Genomic DNA, 20,537 nt, shown 5'->3' on the forward strand with positions numbered 1-20,537 from the left:
TGGGGCCCCAGCTTGAACTCCTGTCCTGGCTTCACCACTGTCTATACAGTCACACAGGTCACCAGGGTTCCAGTCTGTGGCTTACCTAATAAATGATGTACATTCATTGGTATTTGTGTGGTATTAGTTTCAGGAGCTTCTGCAGATGCTAAAAACTAGGGACATTTAACTCCCTTGGATAAAATGGCATAATATTTGCATATAACCTACCCACATCCTCCCATATACTTTAAATCACCTCTAGATTATAATACCTAATACAATGTAAATGCTGTCTAAATAGTTGTTGTACCTTATTGTTTAAGGAATAATGACAAGGAAAAAAAGTCTGTGTTCAGTACAGAAGCATTCTCTCTTCAAATATGTTCAATCTGAAGCTAGTTGAATCAACAGGTACAGAACTCACATATATGGAAGGTCAAGTGTACTTTATTAAAGACAAGACAATGTGAGTAAAGACTGTGAGGGAGTGGGGAATTAAGACAAAGGAGTGAAGTCAATAATAAATCGCATATTAATCGGTAACTACAGTGAGCCCTTGGGACCCAACCCAGTGAAGGTTCTCTGAAACACTGCTGAAGAACACACTTCAGAGTTGACCCATCAGAGGCCAGGAAGCTGGGATATTTATTCACTGATTCCTGTCTCTGGGTAAAAGTTGTAGAAATTCACACACACACACACACACACACACACACACACACACACTTCAGGCCTGCAGAGTATATGGAGCACACTACCTCCTCCAAGGGGTACACTTGGTGAAGAAACTTGGGAAGCAAGGGAAGTCTTGGTGTCTGGGAACTGTCTGCATCTGACTTTGGAGATGAGCTAGATGGATATAAACAGGGCACACAGTGTCTGTTTAAAAAAAAATGGCAAGTTTGGGTTCATGAGAGAAATACAGGGGCAAGTTTCAGAGGATATGTTTGGTTTATGGGCACTTAAACATTAAAAATGGTATCTGCCCTACCTATGGTCTACAAGGCCCTTCATGATATAACATCTGTTTTCTCTTGGACCTCATCTCCTGCTACTCTTGGCAAAGCTCTCTCTAACCCAGACATACTGACTTTCTTTCCTTTCTTCCAATATGCCAAGCTCTTTCCAACCTCCTGGCCTTTGCACTTGCTGTCTCTTCTGCCTGGAGTGAATGCTCTTAGGTTCTTTGCCTGACTGGCTTGTTCTCAACCTTCAAGTCTCAACTTAGACATTACATTTCACAGAGGTTTTCTCCAACCCCCTGGCTCTTTCTAACTCCTATAACTTAGTTCTCTATCTTTCCCTTTTCATTCTCCCTCCTTTCCTTTCTTCCCTGTTCCTGTCTTCATTAACAAACACTTATTGAGCACCTATCATATACTAGACACCATTCTAGATACCAGAGAGACAATGGTCAGCAAAACAAATAGGTTACCTGCTCTCAGGAGCTTTCATTCCAGATTTAGAAACAAACAAAAACAAGTAACAAACACTTATTCACAAATTATAAGCTATGAAGAAACTAGGGAGGTGACATGAGGTGGAAAGTGGGGGAAGGTCCTATTCCCTCATCACACTTGTCACTTGTGTACTTGTTTGTTATCTGTCTTCCCTACTAGATTTTAGTTCCCTGAAGGAAAGGAGCATATCTGCTGGGTTACACAATGCCCACACCCCCACCCTGAGTCTGGCCAAGTACTCAGTAAACATTTGGTGGATTAATGAATCAAGACAGGAGATGGTCAATTTGGGCATCCGCACAAGAGGGAGGTAGTTAACACTAGGGAATGGACAGCATTCCCCAGGGAGGCTATGTGGTAGGGAAAGAGCAGATGGGAAGAACCAGGAAGAGGAGCCTTGGAAGAGAAAAGAACTGAAGATCTGCCAGAGGCCCAGGGTTCTAGGCACCCTCCCTAAGGAACTGCAGGATCCGGGGTGAAGGTGCTAAGACTCATAAAGGTCCCTAGGATTTGGGGACTCCCATGTAGCCAGAACTTCTCCAGACCTGAAAACCCCTGTTCCCGCCCTTCTCTGCTGTGACTTAGCTCAAGTAGCACCTCCCCTGGGAAGCCCTCCTTGATTCCTGGTCTGATTTAGAAGCCTCCTTCCACCTCCAACAGCCCCCAATGCTTTCCTCAGTCACTTCCCTGGCCATACCAAGTGTTATCCTCTGCTTAAGTATCCATCTTTTCTACCAGTCTGGGAACCTCTGCCTAGGCATGACTCATCTGTGTGTACCCAGCATAGGGCTGGGTGGGGAAAAGCCTAATGGAGTTACTGATGAACCAGCAGGGAAAGTAAATAATGACTCTGAATGTGCTGACTTCCCTGCCTCGACATGGATATTTGAGTGGAGAACAAAGGGGCAAACTGGAGCCATGTTCACATGACACCTTACAGCAGGTACAACATATGGGGGAGGCGGTACTAGTAAGCGGCAAACAGTACAAACCCAAACGGTAGATATAAATTGGCACTTATGGAAGGAGAACAATCTCTGAGGTTACTTTAAGGGGGGATAAAATCTGGAAACCAAAGAAAGAGCAACAGTTTCCTTATTTCAAGGATATAGGGAGCTGAGTAAGGGAGGAATGAGGGCAGGAAAATTCAGCAGGGCCTCAGGCTTCTGTCCTGGTGCTGCCACTATCGGTACAATCCTGCGCAGGTGGCTGCCCTTTTCAGCCTGGGGCTCATCTGATAATTTGAAGTACACAAGTGACCTCTCGTGAGATCTGAGGCTGTAGTTCCTGCTCTGGCCACAGGGTTGTGACCTAGAGCCCAACCCCCGACAGAGCCCGCACAAGGGGCGGGGACTTCGATGGCAAGGTTCTCCGGCGCAGAGACACAGTACCAATGAGGCGTGGAATGTGTATTTATGTACGTAGAAAAAAGTGCACAGAATTGTGAGGGAGAGGGAAGCAGGGATGTCCTGGTCTGACCTCTGATTGGTCGGAATTGCAAGGACGCTCCCTCCAGTCAGGGGTCTCCTTGGAGGGTGGATATAGAGTGAAGGACTCACGAGAGATCTCTTGTCAGCCAAAGATCCACTTTGGGGCGTGTGGGTGTAGGATGCGTGGGGTCTTTTCTGAACTTGACCACCGAGAATGTTAAGTACTTTAGGGGCGGTTCTCTCCAGTGGGTGGGACCACAAAGAGCGGGAGTTGGGGACAGCCCTAAGTTCAGAAAGCAAGACCTTGGGGTCTAGAGGACTCGCTCTTTTTCTTGGCGGGGGCACGGCCTCGCGGATCGAGGATCTCTGCGAATGATCAGCCGAAGAGCTTAAGGAAGCAGGGCTGGCAGTAAGGCTTGCCGGCACGCTCCTGGAAGGAGCCCTTGGTGAGGGGGCGCAGGCAGAAGGTGCAGGTGAAGTGATCCGGGTGGAAGCGGCGGCCCAGGGCCGAGACGCAGCGGCCGGTCACTGGAAGGCCACACGTAGCGCACAGCGAACCGCGCCTTGCATGGAAATGATTTTCGCATAGCGGGCGGCCCTCGTGCTCGAAAAAGCTGCCTCCTGAGAAGGGCGCGAAGCATTCCTGGGGAAGGGAGGCCGCGAAAGAATGAGTCAGCGGCCAAAGCCCGAACCAGATGACTAGTTAGTAGTTGAATAACTCACCCGTGACCCCTGCTAAGCCTCGCCTCCAGAGGGAACCTGCACTGAATAATCTCCCCGCCCTGAGCTCCTAGTCCCGCCTCCCGCTGACCCATCCCTGCAAAGTCGGGTCCCACATCAGCGCACCCTGCAGACAAAGCAGTCAGGGTGCCACAGCGCGCTGAGCGCCGAGATGTAGTTATCCAGAATGGGGCCTTGGCAGCCCTGGCAGCGCGGGGCGAACAGCTGCAGGAAGTCCCGGCGACAATAGGGGCGGCCCTCACGCTCGTGGAAACCTGGAAGCGAGAATTGAATGGATTGAAAGAAAATGGTGCGGGTAGGACTGAAGACCTACAAAGATCTGAGACTGTAGCAGTAACAGAGGGGCAGTGAGGGTGAGCGGTAGGGAGAGAGGGATGGGTCTGGTGCGACAGTAGAGCGGGAAGGGATGGGAGGGGAGGGGATGGGATGAGAACCCACGGGAGCGGGTAAGCCCAGAAGAAAACAGAAGAAAATTCATGGTCCCTAGAAGTCCGGGAAGGGAGGGAGAGAATGTGAACTTGCGGCTTTTAAGGAGGGTGTGGAGCTCTCACCCTCATCTCCGAAGGGCTCCCCGCAGCTGACGCAGCAGAAATGCTCAGGATGCCAATGAGTTCCCAAGGCAGTAACCATCTTCTACGGGGAAGGAAAGGGAACACTCAGCGTGGCCCTCTGTTCCTTTTTCCCTCCTGCACCCGCCTGGAACCTGGTGACTGGGCTGAGGAACAAGGCTGAGTGGCATAAGATCTAACAAGGAACTAGGGAATCAAAGAGCGAAGACCAAGGCGCCATGGAGGTTTGGGAGGGATGGAGTTGAGGAGGTGAAGGTGGGCAGGTGGAACCAATCCGGGTGATGCAATCTAAAGGGCCAGGCGGGGCTTACATGTCGGATGGGTTGGTTGCAGAAGCCACATCGTGGAGAGAAGCGCTCGAAGTAGCACTCTGGGCAGAAGGGAGCTCCATCCTTCTCGAAGAAACTGCTGCCTCCCAGGGTGGTGGAACAGCCACCACAAACGAAGTGTTCTGGGTGCCAGGCGCGGCCCAGGGCTGTCACCACCTGAGATTGGGGGAGAGGTCTGGGTCTGGGTGGCCCTAGGACTGCCATATGCCCAGTGAGCACTGGGCACTTTACAAGACACTTTTCAAGTCTCATCTCTGAAAGATCAGGATGAAAAATCTAATGTTCAATGTCCTGCAATGTGATGGCAATTCAACCCAGGTCTTCCAACTTTGCTCCAGGCTTGACTTATCCACAGGCATGCCAGGCACAGTGCATAGAGCCCACGATACTTTAAGGGGTCCATGGAAAGGTTTTAATTTCTTTTACAATCAGAAGAATGAAAAATGAACTAAAAGAAAATGATTCAATATATAATATCAATATTTTCATCTTTATACCAACACAGCACAGCCATATTTTTTTTTAACAGCAGAAGAGACCCATAAAGATGAATATGCCTAGGGCCCATGCTGAGATTGGCAATTCTGGGATAGGAGTCAAGCACATTATCTATCAGCAGACTCTAGGTCAACCACTGGGCACAGCTGTTGTCAGCCACACCTGCTCACTCCATAAGGCAAGAATCAGAGCTCCCAGACCAGAACAGACTCTGAAGGGGAAAAGAAAATCTGTGGGCGTGGCTGGGTGGAGTCAGTGATCCTTTCTGAGAGAGGATTTGGAAGGAGCTAGCACAGTGTGTGGTGCACAGTAAGACCATAATGGTAACTAGACTGAAATTCTCTACCATTTGCTGTGTGAGTCAGAGATTCAGTTTTCCCATCCACAAAATATAAATAGTGGGCTAAAAGTGTAGCACAGTGGTAGAGTGCATGCTTAGCATGTTCAAGGGCCTGGATTCAATCCCCAGCATCAAAAAATTAGAAAAACAGAAACCAGAAATAATATTCCCTTTACAGTGTTATTTATTAAAAGGGAACAACCCTGACCCTGGTTCTCAATAAAGATGGATCTGTGGGTATCTCTCTCCTCTCTCACAGGATTCCACTTACTTGCCCAGCAATAGGTTTACTGCAGGAGCCACAGAGACCCTTGGCCTGGGTGGGAACACCACGGCGGCTGAGGTCAGACTGAAGCAGCCCCAGCATGGTGTCCAGGCTGCCCTTGCTAGTTGGCTCTGGAGGGGATGGGGAACCTTCATTAGTGGAGCTCACCACTGGTGGCTGGGTTGGTCCAGAGGCTGGAAGCTGCAGTAGGGAGGACATAAGAGTTGAGTCAACAAGGCAGCAGATGTGGAAGGGTCTAAAATAGGTTGAGGAGCCAAAGTTCACACTAGCCCACACCTGGCCTGACTCACATGGTTCTGGACACGGAAGTCAGAGAGTGAGGCCATCAGTCTATCCAGCTCCAGAGTGGCCGAGGTGGCTGAAGGCTTTGGGAGGACAGGGGATGGGCTGGGAGGACTGCAAAAACATTTGGTGTCATCTCAAAGCCTCCCAAAGTAATGCTCCCTCTAATAACTCAAACATCCAAGACCCATCACCTCTCTCCAGTCCTCCCAACTATGCCAAACTCACGGGCTGGGTCTTTTCTTGTCTTCAGATTGTTCCTCCTTCTGTTCCCCTGCAGTCACCTTGCTAGATGGGAACTGAGACATTATTTCATCTGGAGAGATAAGAGATAAGTAGTGGGCATGGAGCCATGCTCAACCCACCCTCCCATTTAAAGGTTTGTGCCCCTTTAACTGATCTTTTAGGAAGTCTGTGCCCCTTAGTCTCTGCCCTGCCCTGCCCCCATCCCATCAAGGTCTGTCTCAGTAACCCTGGTACCTGTGATGTTGAACTGGGTGGCATTAAGTTCCTGAAGCAAACGGTCCAACTCACAGAGTCCAGTGCCCAGAACACCACTGGAAGAGGAGAATGGAGGGGCCCCAGGGGCCACAGGCTTTGGGGACCGAGGCTTGCATACCGTACTGAGAAACAGAGTAGGAACTTGACTTTAGGGGTGGGTAATTCAAGCCTCCTAACCTGAGCCTCCAGTGACTTTCCCTTCTCAGTGCCCCATTTCCCAGGTCCCTCACCTGTATAAGTGGTCCTTCTCCCCGGAGGCTCCTGAAGATTCCCCAGACCCTGTCTACAGAGAAGAGACACCATGTGTGGATACAGGTCTATGATTTGTCCCACACAGGCTCAAATTCTCCTAGGCCAGGCCAACCCTGACCCTAGAGGCTGCCCCAGACCCTCCCATATCTTATCTCACCTGCAGCTGGTGGCCATAGGGTGGGGGAGGTGTGAGTGGCTCTGGGGGGCGCTCTTTTGGAGCCCCTGACCTTGGCATGTGTGAGGTGGTGGTCTCCAGGTCAGAGAGCAGGGCATCTGCAGGGAGAGGCCCTCAGGATGAGAGATTAAGGGGTTAAGGTTAAAGGCAGAGAGAGAGCCTTAATAGATTAGCGGATAAGGGTTCCAAGTAGGCATTATTTGGAAAGGGCAGAAGCCAGTATTAAGAGTAGAGATCAAAAAACATAAACATGGGGGCAGACCAAGACAGAGAAGTGGAAGGATAGCAAGGAGTATTTATGACCAGACATCCGGACTAGCTCACCCATAGTCCAGCACAAACCCAGCCACCTGATTCATTTTCTCTCCATATCTTTCCCGATACAATCAGAATTGGTTCTTTACTCAAGCCAAATTTGGATCCACTTTAAATTGCTCAATTGGCTGTATGCCTGGCACCTAGCTTCCTGATTGGATTCTTTTTGCCATACTCGCTAATTCTTCCTTCTACCTAAACAGGCCCCGCCCAGCCTGGCCAACTTCCCAGCCCCACTTAGTCCCACCCTAAACTCCTCATTGGTGAATTTGCTGGGACCAGCTTTCTGATTGGCTTATTCTCCCCCGTACCAATACCAGTTACCCTTACTGAGGAGCACCCTCTACTGCAGGGTGCCTGAACCTCTTCTCACAAGGAAGGCACAGCCTTCCAGCCCAGTTCAGCAAATAGAGAGGACAAGATACCTGTGTCCTTCTTGCCCCCAAACATCCAACACCAGATCCAGGTGCTTTGAACCCTTTCCCTTCCAGAATCTAGAAGCCCCTGCCCCTTCACTCTTCCTTTCTGAACACCTTAGTGGAAACCTTTACTTTTCTGTAGCATCTTGGCTGTCCTCATTTATTATCCTCTATCCTGTCCCAGAGACTTGACCTCTACTATACTTAGGAGACTTAACTCTTCCCTTCCCGAAATGCTGGGGCGGGCCCGCTGGCCGCTTTCATCTCCAAAATTGATGTCATACACCTCTCATGTCTATTTTCCCAATCCTCGGACCTAAGGGCCTTTTAACCCCTCACTTCCCGGAGCCTCTGAATCAAGGCGCTGCACCTCCCAGTCCATCCAAAGCCAGGATTGAAGGAGCCGAGCGAAGGAAAAGGGAGGGAGCGGCCAGCCCAGGAAAGGCAGGAAGGGAGAGGCAGGAAGGGGGACGTGGAGTGGAGTCGGAAAGGAGTCTCCAGCGGGCTGAGAAAGAAGCAGGAGTGAGAAAACAGGGATGGGGAGATGTGCGGAGTGCGAGGGTGGGAAAGCGTTTCCAAGGCAGTGGTGAGAAGTTGGGGACCCGGGGTTCCGGGCCCCACTCACCCAGGTCCTCCATGGCGGGGCGCGGGCGGGCGGCGCGGGGCGAGCAGGGCGGGGGCCGTGTCCGGTGGGGGCGGGGGGCGGGGGGACGTCCGGGAGCTGGAAGCCGGGCCGTGACCATGTAAGGAAACTGGGACCCGTTGGGATGGGGATGGGGGGAGTGACGATGAACCGGGGAACCCGGGGTGGGGGCATGGACGAAAAGGAGCACCAGGGTCCACCCAAGCCCAGCCCACTGGCCTGCCGCGGAGACGGCCACACCCCAGCACTGGCCTAAACTGAACGGAGCCCAAGGCGGCCAAAGCTAGAGTCTGAAGTGGCTCTTCCAGACCAGGCTCTTAAGCCCCTGCCTAATGAAACTCATAAACACAGACTACCCTCCCCCAAAGCCAGCACAGTAAGTCCTAGACAGAGGCCCCTCCACCCAGGGCATTCCTGAGAGACTTGTCAGCTGACAATTTTTGAATTGGGGATTGGAGTGCTGTTCTAAGGATCTGTCAGATCCCAGGTTCAGAGACCTTCCCATGGAGACCCTGATAGACAAATACACAAGAGACTCCCAGAGGCATGCATTACTAGACATAAAGAAATCTCTCAGAGACAGAAGACAGTGAACCTAACTAGGCTGTAAGGTAGAAACCTGGAAGTGATATATACACAGAACAGGGAAACTGAAACCCATGCCCAAATCCCATTAAGATTCAGCATTCTCAGCCAGCCCATAAGACTAAGTCCTTCCCCAACCCTGAGATGCCCCAGGCCTGTTTCAAAGCAGCCCCTTCCCAAGATTCTGAAAGAAAGCAAGACTTCAGCCCCAAACTAACAAAAAACTTTCCCTTGACTGACAACCTGAGAACCCAAGGTAGAAAAGTGACACTCCAGAGATGGACATGGACAGCTGTCCAGCAGTCACTCTGGTGGACCCAAGAACTGAACAGTGGGTCTTAACCCAGGAGCAAGTCAGAACGTGGGAAGCTTTTTTAAAAGTACTGATGCCCACTTGCCTAGCATGCGCAAGGACAGGGGTTCAATTCCCCAGCACCTCCAAAAAAAAAAAAAAAAAAAAGTACTGATGCCCAGGGTAGCCCAGAGCAGCCCCCCAAATTCCTTCAGAAAGAACCCAGGCATCATTATTTTTTAAAAAGTTCTCTGCACAGCCTGAGAACCAGAGACCTAGATCAACACCCAAAGAGGCCCAGCAACAGCTGCGCCAACCTTAGCTTCCCCAAGGCAAACCCTGGCAGGCCCAATTCAAAGTTCTCCTCAGAGTCAGGCTGTCGCCCAAGTGGTCAAGGATCTGGAAGATGATAGAGACACTGCCTTGGAGACCAAAGCAATGTGAGCCCTTTCCTCACCTGTATACCAGTACAGGGCTGTGGCTCTCTGGACATGATTACAATAGTGCAGAGACACCCAGAACACAGAAGGCCTTCCCTCAGTCAGACACTGTTAAGAAACTTGGCCCAGGAGACAAAAATGGACTCCAAGACTAAGCGCCTGACAGAATAAAGTGATGCCAAGGCATTAGACACATATCCCCTATTTCACAGCATTCTCAGCACTGACCAAGTTATGTGTCCAGGTGGTTGGTTCTGTCTAAGCAATGAGGCCCTTCCCCTGGGGCCCAAAACCACATCCCAGGGAGGAACCTGGCAACTCCACCCCATTCCAGGGCTCCAGGAACCACCAGAAAGTTATTTATTAAACTCCTACATGCCAAGGGTGGCCTGTGTCAAGACACAGAGATCTGGACAAGACCATGCTTGGTGCGTGAAGGGGTGGGAGGACTCCCACAGGAGAGTAAGCAGAAACAACAGACAATAATGATATCCAATTGGAAAATTTTAATCTCAACTCCATAGGGCTGGGCCAAGTCAGGTGCCTCAGGCCCTGGGCTGTTCTCCTTCTTCTGGGCCCCATGCCCAGACCCTGGCCTTGACTTCTCACTCCGCAATCTTCAGACCATCCTGAGGCCCAGCTCCATCCTCTCTTCAGTCCTCGATGATAACTCTGCTCAGGCTCCTCTCATGACACTCTGAGGGAGGCCTCCTGCACAGCCAATTCATCTTTGGGTTCTCTCCCAAGAGACATCAACAGTCTAGGCTGGGTCTCTTGCCATCTGACTCAATCCCCATCACCACAGCTAGTAAGGCCTCAGTCAAGAGCCCTGCTTCCTCACCTGCTGCCTCCACAAGCCCCACAAGGGCCAGGGCCCGCTTTCTTGGGCACTGCCCTGGCCCCAGTGTCCAACGTGCACAGTGGGCAGCCAGCCGGGGCCGGCCCAGGCGGAATACCTCACCCACTGATTCTGGGCCACCCTGGGGACCCAGATGGATACGGCCCACAGCCTCTTCCAGTTCCTCCTCCAGCCCAGGCAGCAAGAATCTGCCAGCAGCCTCCAGTGCCTCCTCAGCCTCTGAGCCCAGCAGGGGCTGGCCTGGTGGGGGCACAGGTCCCAGGGCAGCCCCGCAGCCCCGGCAGCCATGCAAGTGATGCAGGATAGGCCAGGCTGCACTTGGTGACAGCCCTCGCAGTGGCACCAGGTTCATTTGGGCTTCAGCAAAGCTGCCAGATAGCAGAGCCCGGAAGAAAGGGGAGGCCATAGCTGAGGCAGCTCTCTGAGCAGGGAGCTGTAGGCCTGAGTCCAGTAGGAAGTGCAAGTCAGGAGCTGGGACTGGGGCTGGGCCCAGCATAGGTTCATAGAGGCAAGGGGAAGGTGGATCTAGATCCAAGGGAACTGCAGGTGGAAAGGCTGGGCTCACAGTGGGAGACACCAGGCCCTGGAGACAGGAAAGGGAGTCCGCAGCAAAGAAGAGGAAGAGTGGATGTGGAGCTGGCCGAGTAAGTGCTGTGAGGAGGAGACGGAGGCCACCCTGGTCCAGAAGTAGCCGGCGCCACAGAGAGGGCTTCCTACAGGGAAAAAGAGGGTCTTTCAGAAGGTGGACAAGGTGGAACTGGGAATAGCAACCTTCCCCGCCAACCCCTGCAAGACACCCACATCCCCCTCACCGACAGATGAATGGCAGTGTCAGTGCACAGGCTACACGTTCCTCAGAGCTCCCAGACAGCAGCAGGTGAGTGAGGGCACCAACTCCAAAGGGTGATTCAGCCTGTACTGTCAGGTTTTGAAGCAGCATCTCACCTGCAGGGACCAGAAGACCAGGTCAGATCAGGAGTTGATGTCAAAGACTGGAGTGGAATGGACAAGAGAGGGACTCTGAGCTCTTGAAAGGAAGGAGGGTAAAATTCAGGAAAGAAATCAAGGCACAGAAGAGGAGGCCTGGAGAGATAGGGTTAAGACACTAGGAATTAGAAAACAAGGGCAAGAACAGGGTGTGATTCTTGGCCCTCAAGGACTAAAACAATCTACCATACGGGTACAGAAGTATGCTGGCAGTACTGGAAGTAGTGGTGGGGTCTTGGGGGGGACGTGGTATCTAAGCCTGGGTTTACAAGTCAGTGTGCCCAGGGTTGAAGTAGTCAGGACAATGCAGGATCTAGAGTGGGTAAAGAAATGCAGACAGGCAAGATTCTAGGCTGTTGGAAGCCAAACCTGGTGTCAGGTTATTTGGGCTCCAAGATTTAAGATAGATAATAGAACAGAACTCTCTCTACATGCTGGAGCTATGGAGCAGAAGGTAGAGTCCCAAGACCTCCTGCTCCTTCAACACCCCCAACACCTGGTGCCTAGGGTTGCTTGGATGGTGGGCTGGAGAGGACAGTGAGAGGGCACAGTAAGTCAAGGTTCTGGACCCACAGAAGGCACAGAAGGAAGATGGGGCCACTCATGTAAGCAGAAAGACAGAAGTCATACCCAGTTCCCGGTGCTGGCTTCGGAGTGCAGGCCGGGCACGTGGTGCAGGCCAATCGTCTGGCGCAACACCAAGCACTAGCCAAGCTCGCAGCAGTGCTGCACCATAGCTGCGCACGAAGGCCTCAAGACAGGCAGGGTTGCAGGTGAGACGTGCCAGGATGCGTAGTGCACGTGGGCTTGGTGGGCCTGGTGCACCAGTCACATAGGCCAGCAAGCCACACAGTGCCGGACCGGTCACAAGCGCACCACTTGGATCAGGAGCCTGAGAGAAGCGTGACAACAGCAGTAGTGCTGGCCCCTCACGTCCCCAAGGCTCCTCTGCAGCAGAAGCAGCAGGGCTGCGACCCTGTGTGCGCAGTGTACGTGGTGTCTGTAGCGAGGTCTGGCCAGGGGTGGGACTGACTGGCTCCGCTGGCTCTGGCAATGGACAACGCTCAGGAGACCAGTCTGGAGAAATGTCTCCAGGGCCTGCAGCATAGCCCTCAGAGATCAGCCATGACCTGCAGAGGGCAGAAAGAAAAGAAGACTGAACCCACAGCTAAGGCAAGGAAGTAGAGTCAAAAGAACTGTGAAAAGGAGGTGAAACCAGTAGGGAAGAGGAGGGTGTATAAAGGGGGATGTGGAAAAACAGAAGTAGGAGCAGGAAATTCCTCATTTGGGAATTACTGACATTAACCATGTGCCAAATGCATTTTAGGTGCTGGGGAGAAGCACTGAATAAAACAAGGTTCCTGCCTTCCTGGAATTTATGTTCTATTGAAGGCAAACAGACAACCTAAATAAACCATATGGTATGTGGTGTCAAGTTAGTGTGGTGTAAAGTGAAAAAGAAAAGGGTATTGAAAGATTCAGGGCAGGCAAAAGTTGAAATGTAAAATAGAGTGGTGATGAATACCCCACTAAGGTGGCAAGAGCTGCACAAAGACTTAAAGGTGATGAGAGATGAAGGCATGCAGGAGAAGTGTTCGAGGCAGACAGAACAGCAACCAAAGAGGCCCTCAGATAACACCTTCCTGTCATGTTAAAAAATAAGCAGGAGAACAGTTATAAGAGTGCAACAGGCACCATGGACAATGAAGAAGAGATGAAGTCACAGAATTCCCAAGGCTGACAATTTCTGAACATTGCTTCATGCCAGGTAAGGGGAAAAAGTACCCTCATTTAACCTTTACAACAACCTGTGGGGTATGTTGTTATCCTCCATTGTATGCACAGAGAATCAGAGACTCAGAGAAGTTAATTAGCTTTCCCCTGATATCTCAGTTTATAAGTGATGGTGACAGAATAAGAACTTATGTTCTAGAACATACCACTACAAATAACCAGTGTACATACTACCTCCCAATGAACTTATTGGGGGACCAAAGTTCAAGGTGATGAGATAGAACCAATGTCAAAAGGCAGATTCAAGGAATAGAAGCTGTGTTTAATGGGACTGGAAAGTGGTTGTGTCAGGGAACAGCAAAAAATCAGAAGAGACAAAAACAAACAAACAAAAAAAAAACTTACTGAAACAAAACAGAGGGTGGAGGTGTAAAGAGAGCCAGAGCAGACAAATCCCCATCCCAAAATGCACTGCCCACCCTTCTAGGCCCTGGATCGAGGACTCACCTGAGGCTTCGGAAGCTTCCAGCCTCAGCCCGCTCAGGGGTCCGTTCCTCAGGGAAGTCCCAAGAAGCAGCTTCTCTTCCCTCCTCTTCCTCATCACCAGCCTCTCCACACAGCTGCCCAGCCAGGAGAGGTACAAGTCCCAGAGCCTGTAGCCTTCCCAGAGCCCCAGTATCATAAAGAAAGCCCACAAGAGCAGCTACAACACGTGGATGCCAGGCACTGGCACGAGGGTCCCGAAGTAGGCCCATGAGCAGCTCTAAGCCACCAGCATCCCGTAGCCGGGCCCGGTTGATAGCTTCCCGGCACAGAAGGCACACAGCCCGCACCAAGGGCTGCTGGGAAGCTGAGCTGGCTCCATTGGGGCCCCGACGCCGCCGGAGTTCACCTAGTAATACCTCCACACCACCAGCATTGCCTAGTGCAGGCCGTACCAGGCCCTGGGCACACAGGTTGGCAAGGATCAGGATGGTTGCCTCACGTACTGCCCGTTTGGGGTGAGAAGTTAGGCTGACAAGTGGGCCTAGTCCCCCACCCAGACTTAGCTGCTCAGCACAGGCCCGGGAACAGCCTCGGCTGAGTTCCAGGAGGGCACGGACAAGGGCTGAGGTCAGAGCTGGGTCTGGGGCAGCAGCCAGGAGCTCAGCCAGTGGGCGCACTGCTCCCTGCTGTGCCAAGGCCAGGCGGTGCTGGGGTGAGTCTGCCAGGTTGCGGAGGGCACGCACCACGCTCTGCAGGCACTGGGAGTCCTGGCAAGCTGTCAGGCTCTCAACAAGCAAAGGAACAGCACCTAGAGAGGAAAGAGGAGGACAAAGGGTGACAAAGGTGTCTAAGTCCTTCTTCCACCCCAGTTAACCCCATCCTCACGCCTTCTCACCAGCAGAGTGGATATCCCCACAGCTCTCAGGTTCCATGGCTAAGTTTCCCAGAGCACGGGCTGTTCGGTTCTGGATGCTGTCTGTCTTTACACACTGAAGAATGGTCACTGCAAAGAGAGTTTAGCCTCTTATTTCTCTCATCAGTCATCTCCAGAATATGGCTTGGGGGCTTGGGAGAGTCAGGGAAGATCTTTGAAAGAAGTTAACACATGAGCTAGGTCTAGAGGACTAAATAGGTAAGTTTTGCTAGAAGGATGATGGATGGGGATATTACAAGGTATTTTGGGCTTAGAAGCAGCCTTTGCAAGAGTCGGAGGTAATACCAAGGCCTCAAATGCCAGGTCAAGAGGTCAGGACTGACAAAGGCACTGGGAGACACACAGGATTTTTAGAAGGGAAGCAATACAATACAATCTGGCAACCAAGTGAGGTATGTAGTACAAGAGAAAGGAATAGAGCAAGAGAGGGACAAAGAGGCTATTACTACAGGCCAGGTAAGAATGGACAGTGGTTTGAACTAAATAAGCTACCTGAACTGCTGAGAACAAGCAGTCTCTGATCATATGGTGGAAACACAGGAGTGGATGAATTCCAGAGATTTGGTTTTTTTGGGGGGAATACTGGGGATTGAACTCAGGGGCACTCAACCACTGAGTCACATCCCCTGCCCTATTTTGTATTTTATTTAGAGACAGGGTCTCACTGAGTTGCTTGGCACCTCGCCATTGCTTAGGGTGGCTTTGAACTCATGATCCTAGTCTCCCAAGTCACTGAGATTACAGGTGTGCACCACCGTGCCCAGTGGATATTTAAAAATGCAAAACAGCTACTGAATGATGGGGGTGATAACAAAATCCATAGCTTACTGATGGGTTATTAATCTGCCAGACTTCTTATCAAACTCATTATAGTCCATATGTGTTTCATGCAAGTTTTAAATATATTAATGCTTCCCTTTATCCAAAAAATTGAGCTTTCATCAAAACGAATAATTTCAGAGGGACAGGCGTTGACGTGTATATTGCGTTTGCATCCTTGCCACTAGGAGGCGCCAATTTAGCTGGTAAACGGAAAAGCTTTTGTTGGCATTTCTTTTTACTGTATGAATTTTTAATTACTCAAAGTACCCAGTCTATGCATACAGTCTGTGCATTCTAGTTTTCATTAAGTTTTCTCCACACTCCAATTATTGTTATCCCATTTTACAAGGAATCCTAGCTTTGGAGGTGTCTTTACTGGTATAGCTAACCGCACCACTTTCTGAACTTTGCCTTTTTGCCTGCAACTCATCCAAGTGGGGCTTCCGTTCATTGTGCAGGGCCGGACACAAACTGCTACTATTAATCTCATAAATGGAGGACAAGAATTATTTGAAATGCCATTAAATAACCTTTTGGTCTCCAACTGCCCAGATGCGGGAGAGGTGCCAACACCTAGATAATGGTTGTAATTATCTGGTCTGGGACAGCTCAGGTATAACCTACAAAAAGAGCAGTGACGTCATGAGAGTAGTGACGTCTTGAGAGACACATGGGCGGCGCCGTCATTAAACACGTTATTCCAAGCTTTCACATAAAATACTCAAGACTGCCTAGGACTAGACAAGGAGGGAAATGTGAGTGAAATCATCCTAGGAAATGGGGGCGGAGCACTTACCCAAAGGAAGAATGCCTCCGAGCCTGCGCACTTCAGCCCGGCACGCCCCTTCCGTACAGCAGTTGGCTAGGATGCTGAGCGCCAAATCCAGCGTCTTGCGCAGGCGCACTGGCGGCGAAGGCGTCGACGGCGACCCAGCAGAGTGGGTGGAGTCAGAGGATGGAGAGGGACCTGAAGCAGCTGACGCAACCGAGGGGGCGGAGCCAGAACCTGCCTGGGACGGGGCGGGGTCCGCTGCAGCCGCTCTCCGTAGCAGCGCGAGAAGGGGGCGGAGCCCGCCGCGTGCCCGGAAGCGCTCGATTCCCCCCGCTGCCTTGATGTGGCGCGTGCGGAGAGCTAAGAGCGCGCGGCCCAGGGGTGTCTCGTTGCTAGCTGGGTCCTTTCCCCCACCCGGACCCTCCCCTGCTGCCGCCGTGAGCTGCGCGAGGCAAAACGAGAGCGAGTCCGTGAGGGTTGGTTTCGCAGCCGCCATCTTGGCTCGGGCCTAAGGCTCCGCCCCGCTTCTCGCCGCTTATCTGAAACAGCGGAACTGGAAGAGAGGGGCGTGGCCAGGCTGCTTCTTGCTGACGCTTCTTGAATAGCGCCGCCGCAGTTATCATGCGAGTCGGAAATCGTAGTTCTCTGTTCCGGAACTCTGGTTTTGCACAGTCGCAGAAGGTTCGTGGGAAGGGTAGTTATGTTATGCAAGTCTAAGAAGTGCGTGAGGTGCATGCTGGGATACGTAGTCGGCACCAAGCTTAACATGCCTCATTTAAGATGGAAGGGAAACATTCTTCCCAAGGCCTGAAGTGTGTTGGTGCTTCAGAGAACCTAGACGTCCAACTATGGAGTCTTTGTGCTGCGTTGCTTTGAATGACTTGGTTACTCTGCTTCCGGTATATCCTTGGCAGCGACCGCCTTTCTTCCTTCAACCTCGTTTGGCTATCCCCAAGCGGTGGTGCGGACCCGAAGTCCGGGCTGATGGACACTTAGAACCCCGAGCCGGGCGACAGGGTGACGGTCCTGACAGCAGCTGTAGGTGGAACGCTCTCGCTCGACCAGGTGAATGAGTTAAACCTACCGAGAACGTTCGCTGCCTTTTCCTAGAGCACAGGCTTGTGGACCTTTCTGTTTTTGGTGCTGGACCCGTAGATCTTACTTGCCCTTGCTCCGAATTTGCCTGTGAGCCGAATAGCTGGCATCTAGGAAACTCTTCACTCGCGATGGAATTGGCGGCTAGGGATAATCCGGACGTGGTGGAGCTACAGGGGAATGAAACATGAGGATTCCGGGGAGTCCCCCGATTGCGAGGTTCTGCAGCCTGAACAGCTCTTTCTGGTGTGGCCAGGGCAGCCGGCCGCCCAGGAAATGCTGCTGTGCCTGCAGTACTTATGTAGGTCAGTCTCGGCGCTGGGGAGGAAGAAGCCCCTGCCAAGACCACCTGTCCTGCAATCTCAAAATCTTAAAGTGCCAAAATTGTGGACTGACCTCAGCCTGCCTCCCTGACTTCATTCATCATCAAAGCAGCTACAGGGTGTCAAGCCTTACAGCTTACACACATCTAGAGCCTTACATCTAGAGTGTGGTAAAAGCTTCCGATGTGGCTCAGATCTGCTTAAGCATCCCTTTTATATGACACTGAGGAGGGTTGCCCACACAAATGGCTTTCTGCCAGTAAAACTTAGTGTATGCAGGAGCCAGGGGTGGGCTTCTCAAAGCACTATTGTACTCTGCTCAGAGCAGAGTCCAAGCTGTGAGCCCCTTTCTTTCCCATAGCTACCTACCTATGTTTCTGGACTAGGTAGGCACCCAGTAGCTCTTTTGAGGTTGAGAAGGAAGTTATCTGTTGAAAGGACCTAATACCCTCTCCTGTAGGACAGTCCTATCATTCCCAGGCTTCTGGTCCCCTGCCCTCAAATTTGGCAACTTTTATCAGGCTCGCTGCATCTAGTTCTATACCCAGAGTGTAGAGGCTGGAGGGAAGGAATATGAAGTGATCCATTTTCAGCTTCTAGCACAGAGTGTCTGTTTGCCTCTTCCCAACTGTGACCTGTACCTCTTTGGGGCCTTAGTTTCTTATCTGTAAAATGGATGCTGAGGGCTACCTCACAAGGCTGTGGTGAAGATTCCATGGTTATGCCTACCTACATGAAGCACATGGGTTGGACCGACTTTAACCTCAGTTCCCTCAAGTCTAGAACCTGTCACTGGTAGTGTCAGTCAAGAAGCATCATGCCAGTTCATGCACTAGCTACTCTTTAAGGGTACAGAAATGAATATATTGTATGTTGGTGTCCTGTGAAGACAATGAATTCAGGACCAGTAGCAACACAAGTGAATGATACTAGCTTTGGAGGAGGAGCCTCGCCTAGAGCACATCCAGCAGGCTTCATTGAGATGACATCTAATGAATAGCGCTTGTCTCCTCAAACTGGAAGCAACAAATACCCAGGGACAGTGGGAATTAGTGATGAAGGAGAGGGGTTTTGACATATTTCCATCAGGACACAACCCAGGGTTTAAGTTGGAAGCCTGCATACATAATAAACTCCCAATAAATAGTTGTTTTGATCTGGTCCTGTTTATACTACTCATTTGGGCCTCGGCTTCCTCAGAATTGCATTGAGCAAGTGTCAGGTGTTGTAAATGTACCTGCAAAATCTCTAACTGCATATGGATTTTGTGTATGTGGTACAGGGGAGCATGGGAACAATATTTGTTTACAGAATCCCTTTCAGAGAACTGAAAGCTAATCTTTCACATTAGGGCAAATATCCTTGGGCCCCCTCTCCTCTCTGGTGGCAGAAAACAGGTCCTGACCAGAATGGGAAAATAGACCTCAGAAGCAGGAGGTACAGCTTAATCCAACAGCATTTATCCACCATTTACTGTTCCCTGAGCTGGGGGTAGGAACATGTGACCAATCCTTAGACCACAGATAGCAAATACATCTGTTGGGTCACTGTGTGTGTGTGTGTGTTCCTTAAATAACATTGAAATCAGGAGACTTGCACAATCTATTTCTGGGAGAGGGGATTGTTTCTTTGTTTTTTCTTTTAATCAGAAGATTCAGCAATATTTGATCATAAGAAGTAATCTGTTGAATAGTGTCTATTCCACACAAACAGTCCCCACCATTCCTTGTATCCCTGACTCAATGCATTTTTAAATGTTACTCACCTAACCCCTACAAAAGTCATTTGAGTTATAGTCCCCAAACAATATCATGAGTGAAGAGGACCTTCTATACATTGAAGCCAAAATATCACTTCTTGCTCTCTCTCCTGCTATTTCCCTTCCCCTCCCCTCTAACACTCCCACAACAACAGACCTGAACCTGCCTGCCTTCCTGCTCCCCATCCATAGTTGCCCCCTAAATTGAGCCCTGTCCCTGGTGATGTCAGTCTATTCTTAAAGCTCCTTTCCCAATTTGAAAGATGGCAGAGCAGACTCAGTTCCTTGGTCAGAAATCAGAGTATTGGACCCTGGTCCCTGTAGCCCTCAAGGAGATGTCCCTGGCAGACATTCCTTACTGAGTTATTTGGGAATCAACAAGCAAATAAGTGTGGAAGTGCTCTAAATGCTAAGGCCTGAGTGGACTGGGAGGGTTGGGAGTGGGTAACATTGTCTTCCCAGGATGGCTAGGCTCCTGTCTAGTTCTGGACATAAGAATGATTGTAGTACAGTACAGTTCTGTCTGTTCTCATAAAGTCCTGGAATCTAGGTTTCCCATGTGAGCCTGGTGGGCCATGCAAAGGCTGGTTTTGTGGGGTGGGCCATGGTGTGACAGCTGGAGTTCTACTTATCACTAAGCTGAGCTGGTAAGGCAGGTCCTGTGGAGAAGTATGTGGGATGCTGGAGCAGTGTCCCAGACACCAGACCAAACTCCCTTCTCAGGACATCCCTGAAGGGTTATGGAAAATAATATTCCTACAAGACATCTCCCCTGGAAAAAACGGAGGGACCGTGTGACTCGGGAAGAGGGAGGGGAAATTAGCCAAACATTAAACTTCTCCTGTTACATCCTTTTCCAGTAACAATGGGCCCCGTGGGAAAAAGCAAACTTTCATCCCTTCCTGGGTTCATCCCCAACATCTCCACCAAAAGCAAACATCCCTTCCCAACCACAATGGGTCCTGAAGGGAGGAGGTGAATATTGAAAGGCTGGGTTCCATCCCCAGTAGAAAGAGAGGAGGGAAAGGGGGAGGGGAGAAGGAAGGAACAGAGGCAGGAACGAGACAACTAAATGCAATATGTGCTTCTGAATTGGATCCTTTTGCAGTAGAGGACATTTCGGGTTAATTGAAAAAACCTGAGTAGGATCTGAGGCAGTTAACTTCCTGATTTTGATGGTTAAATTGTGGTTATGTTGGAGAATGGTATTGTATATAGGCAACACAT

General features: G+C 50.8%; 2 protein-coding genes across 2 annotated transcripts; both read right to left on the bottom strand.

Annotated features, from left to right (window-relative positions):
* Positions 1-2,836: 2,836 nt before the first annotated feature.
* Tgfb1i1 (transforming growth factor beta 1 induced transcript 1) lies at positions 2,837-8,510 on the bottom strand. Its single transcript, XM_047534264.1, has 11 exons — positions 8,205-8,510; positions 6,828-6,943; positions 6,649-6,701; positions 6,398-6,540; positions 6,146-6,233; positions 5,926-6,031; positions 5,621-5,815; positions 4,494-4,667; positions 4,165-4,246; positions 3,719-3,867; positions 2,837-3,515 (listed from the first exon to the last, which is right to left on the bottom strand). The coding sequence occupies exons 1-11, from the start codon at positions 8,320-8,322 to the stop codon at positions 3,249-3,251; spliced, it is 1,491 nt and encodes a 496-aa protein (XP_047390220.1). The 5' UTR covers positions 8,323-8,510; the 3' UTR covers positions 2,837-3,248.
* Positions 8,511-10,030: 1,520 nt separating this feature from the next.
* On the bottom strand, positions 10,031-16,841 carry Armc5 (armadillo repeat containing 5). Its single transcript, XM_047534219.1, has 6 exons — positions 16,158-16,841; positions 14,501-14,608; positions 13,627-14,413; positions 12,016-12,515; positions 11,211-11,343; positions 10,031-11,111 (listed from the first exon to the last, which is right to left on the bottom strand). The coding sequence occupies exons 1-6, from the start codon at positions 16,627-16,629 to the stop codon at positions 10,292-10,294; spliced, it is 2,820 nt and encodes a 939-aa protein (XP_047390175.1). The 5' UTR covers positions 16,630-16,841; the 3' UTR covers positions 10,031-10,291.
* Positions 16,842-20,537: the final 3,696 nt, after the last annotated feature.

Source organism: Sciurus carolinensis, chromosome 18 (genome assembly GCF_902686445.1).
Source record: "Sciurus carolinensis chromosome 18, mSciCar1.2, whole genome shotgun sequence".
Classification (NCBI taxonomy): domain Eukaryota; kingdom Metazoa; phylum Chordata; class Mammalia; order Rodentia; family Sciuridae; genus Sciurus; species Sciurus carolinensis.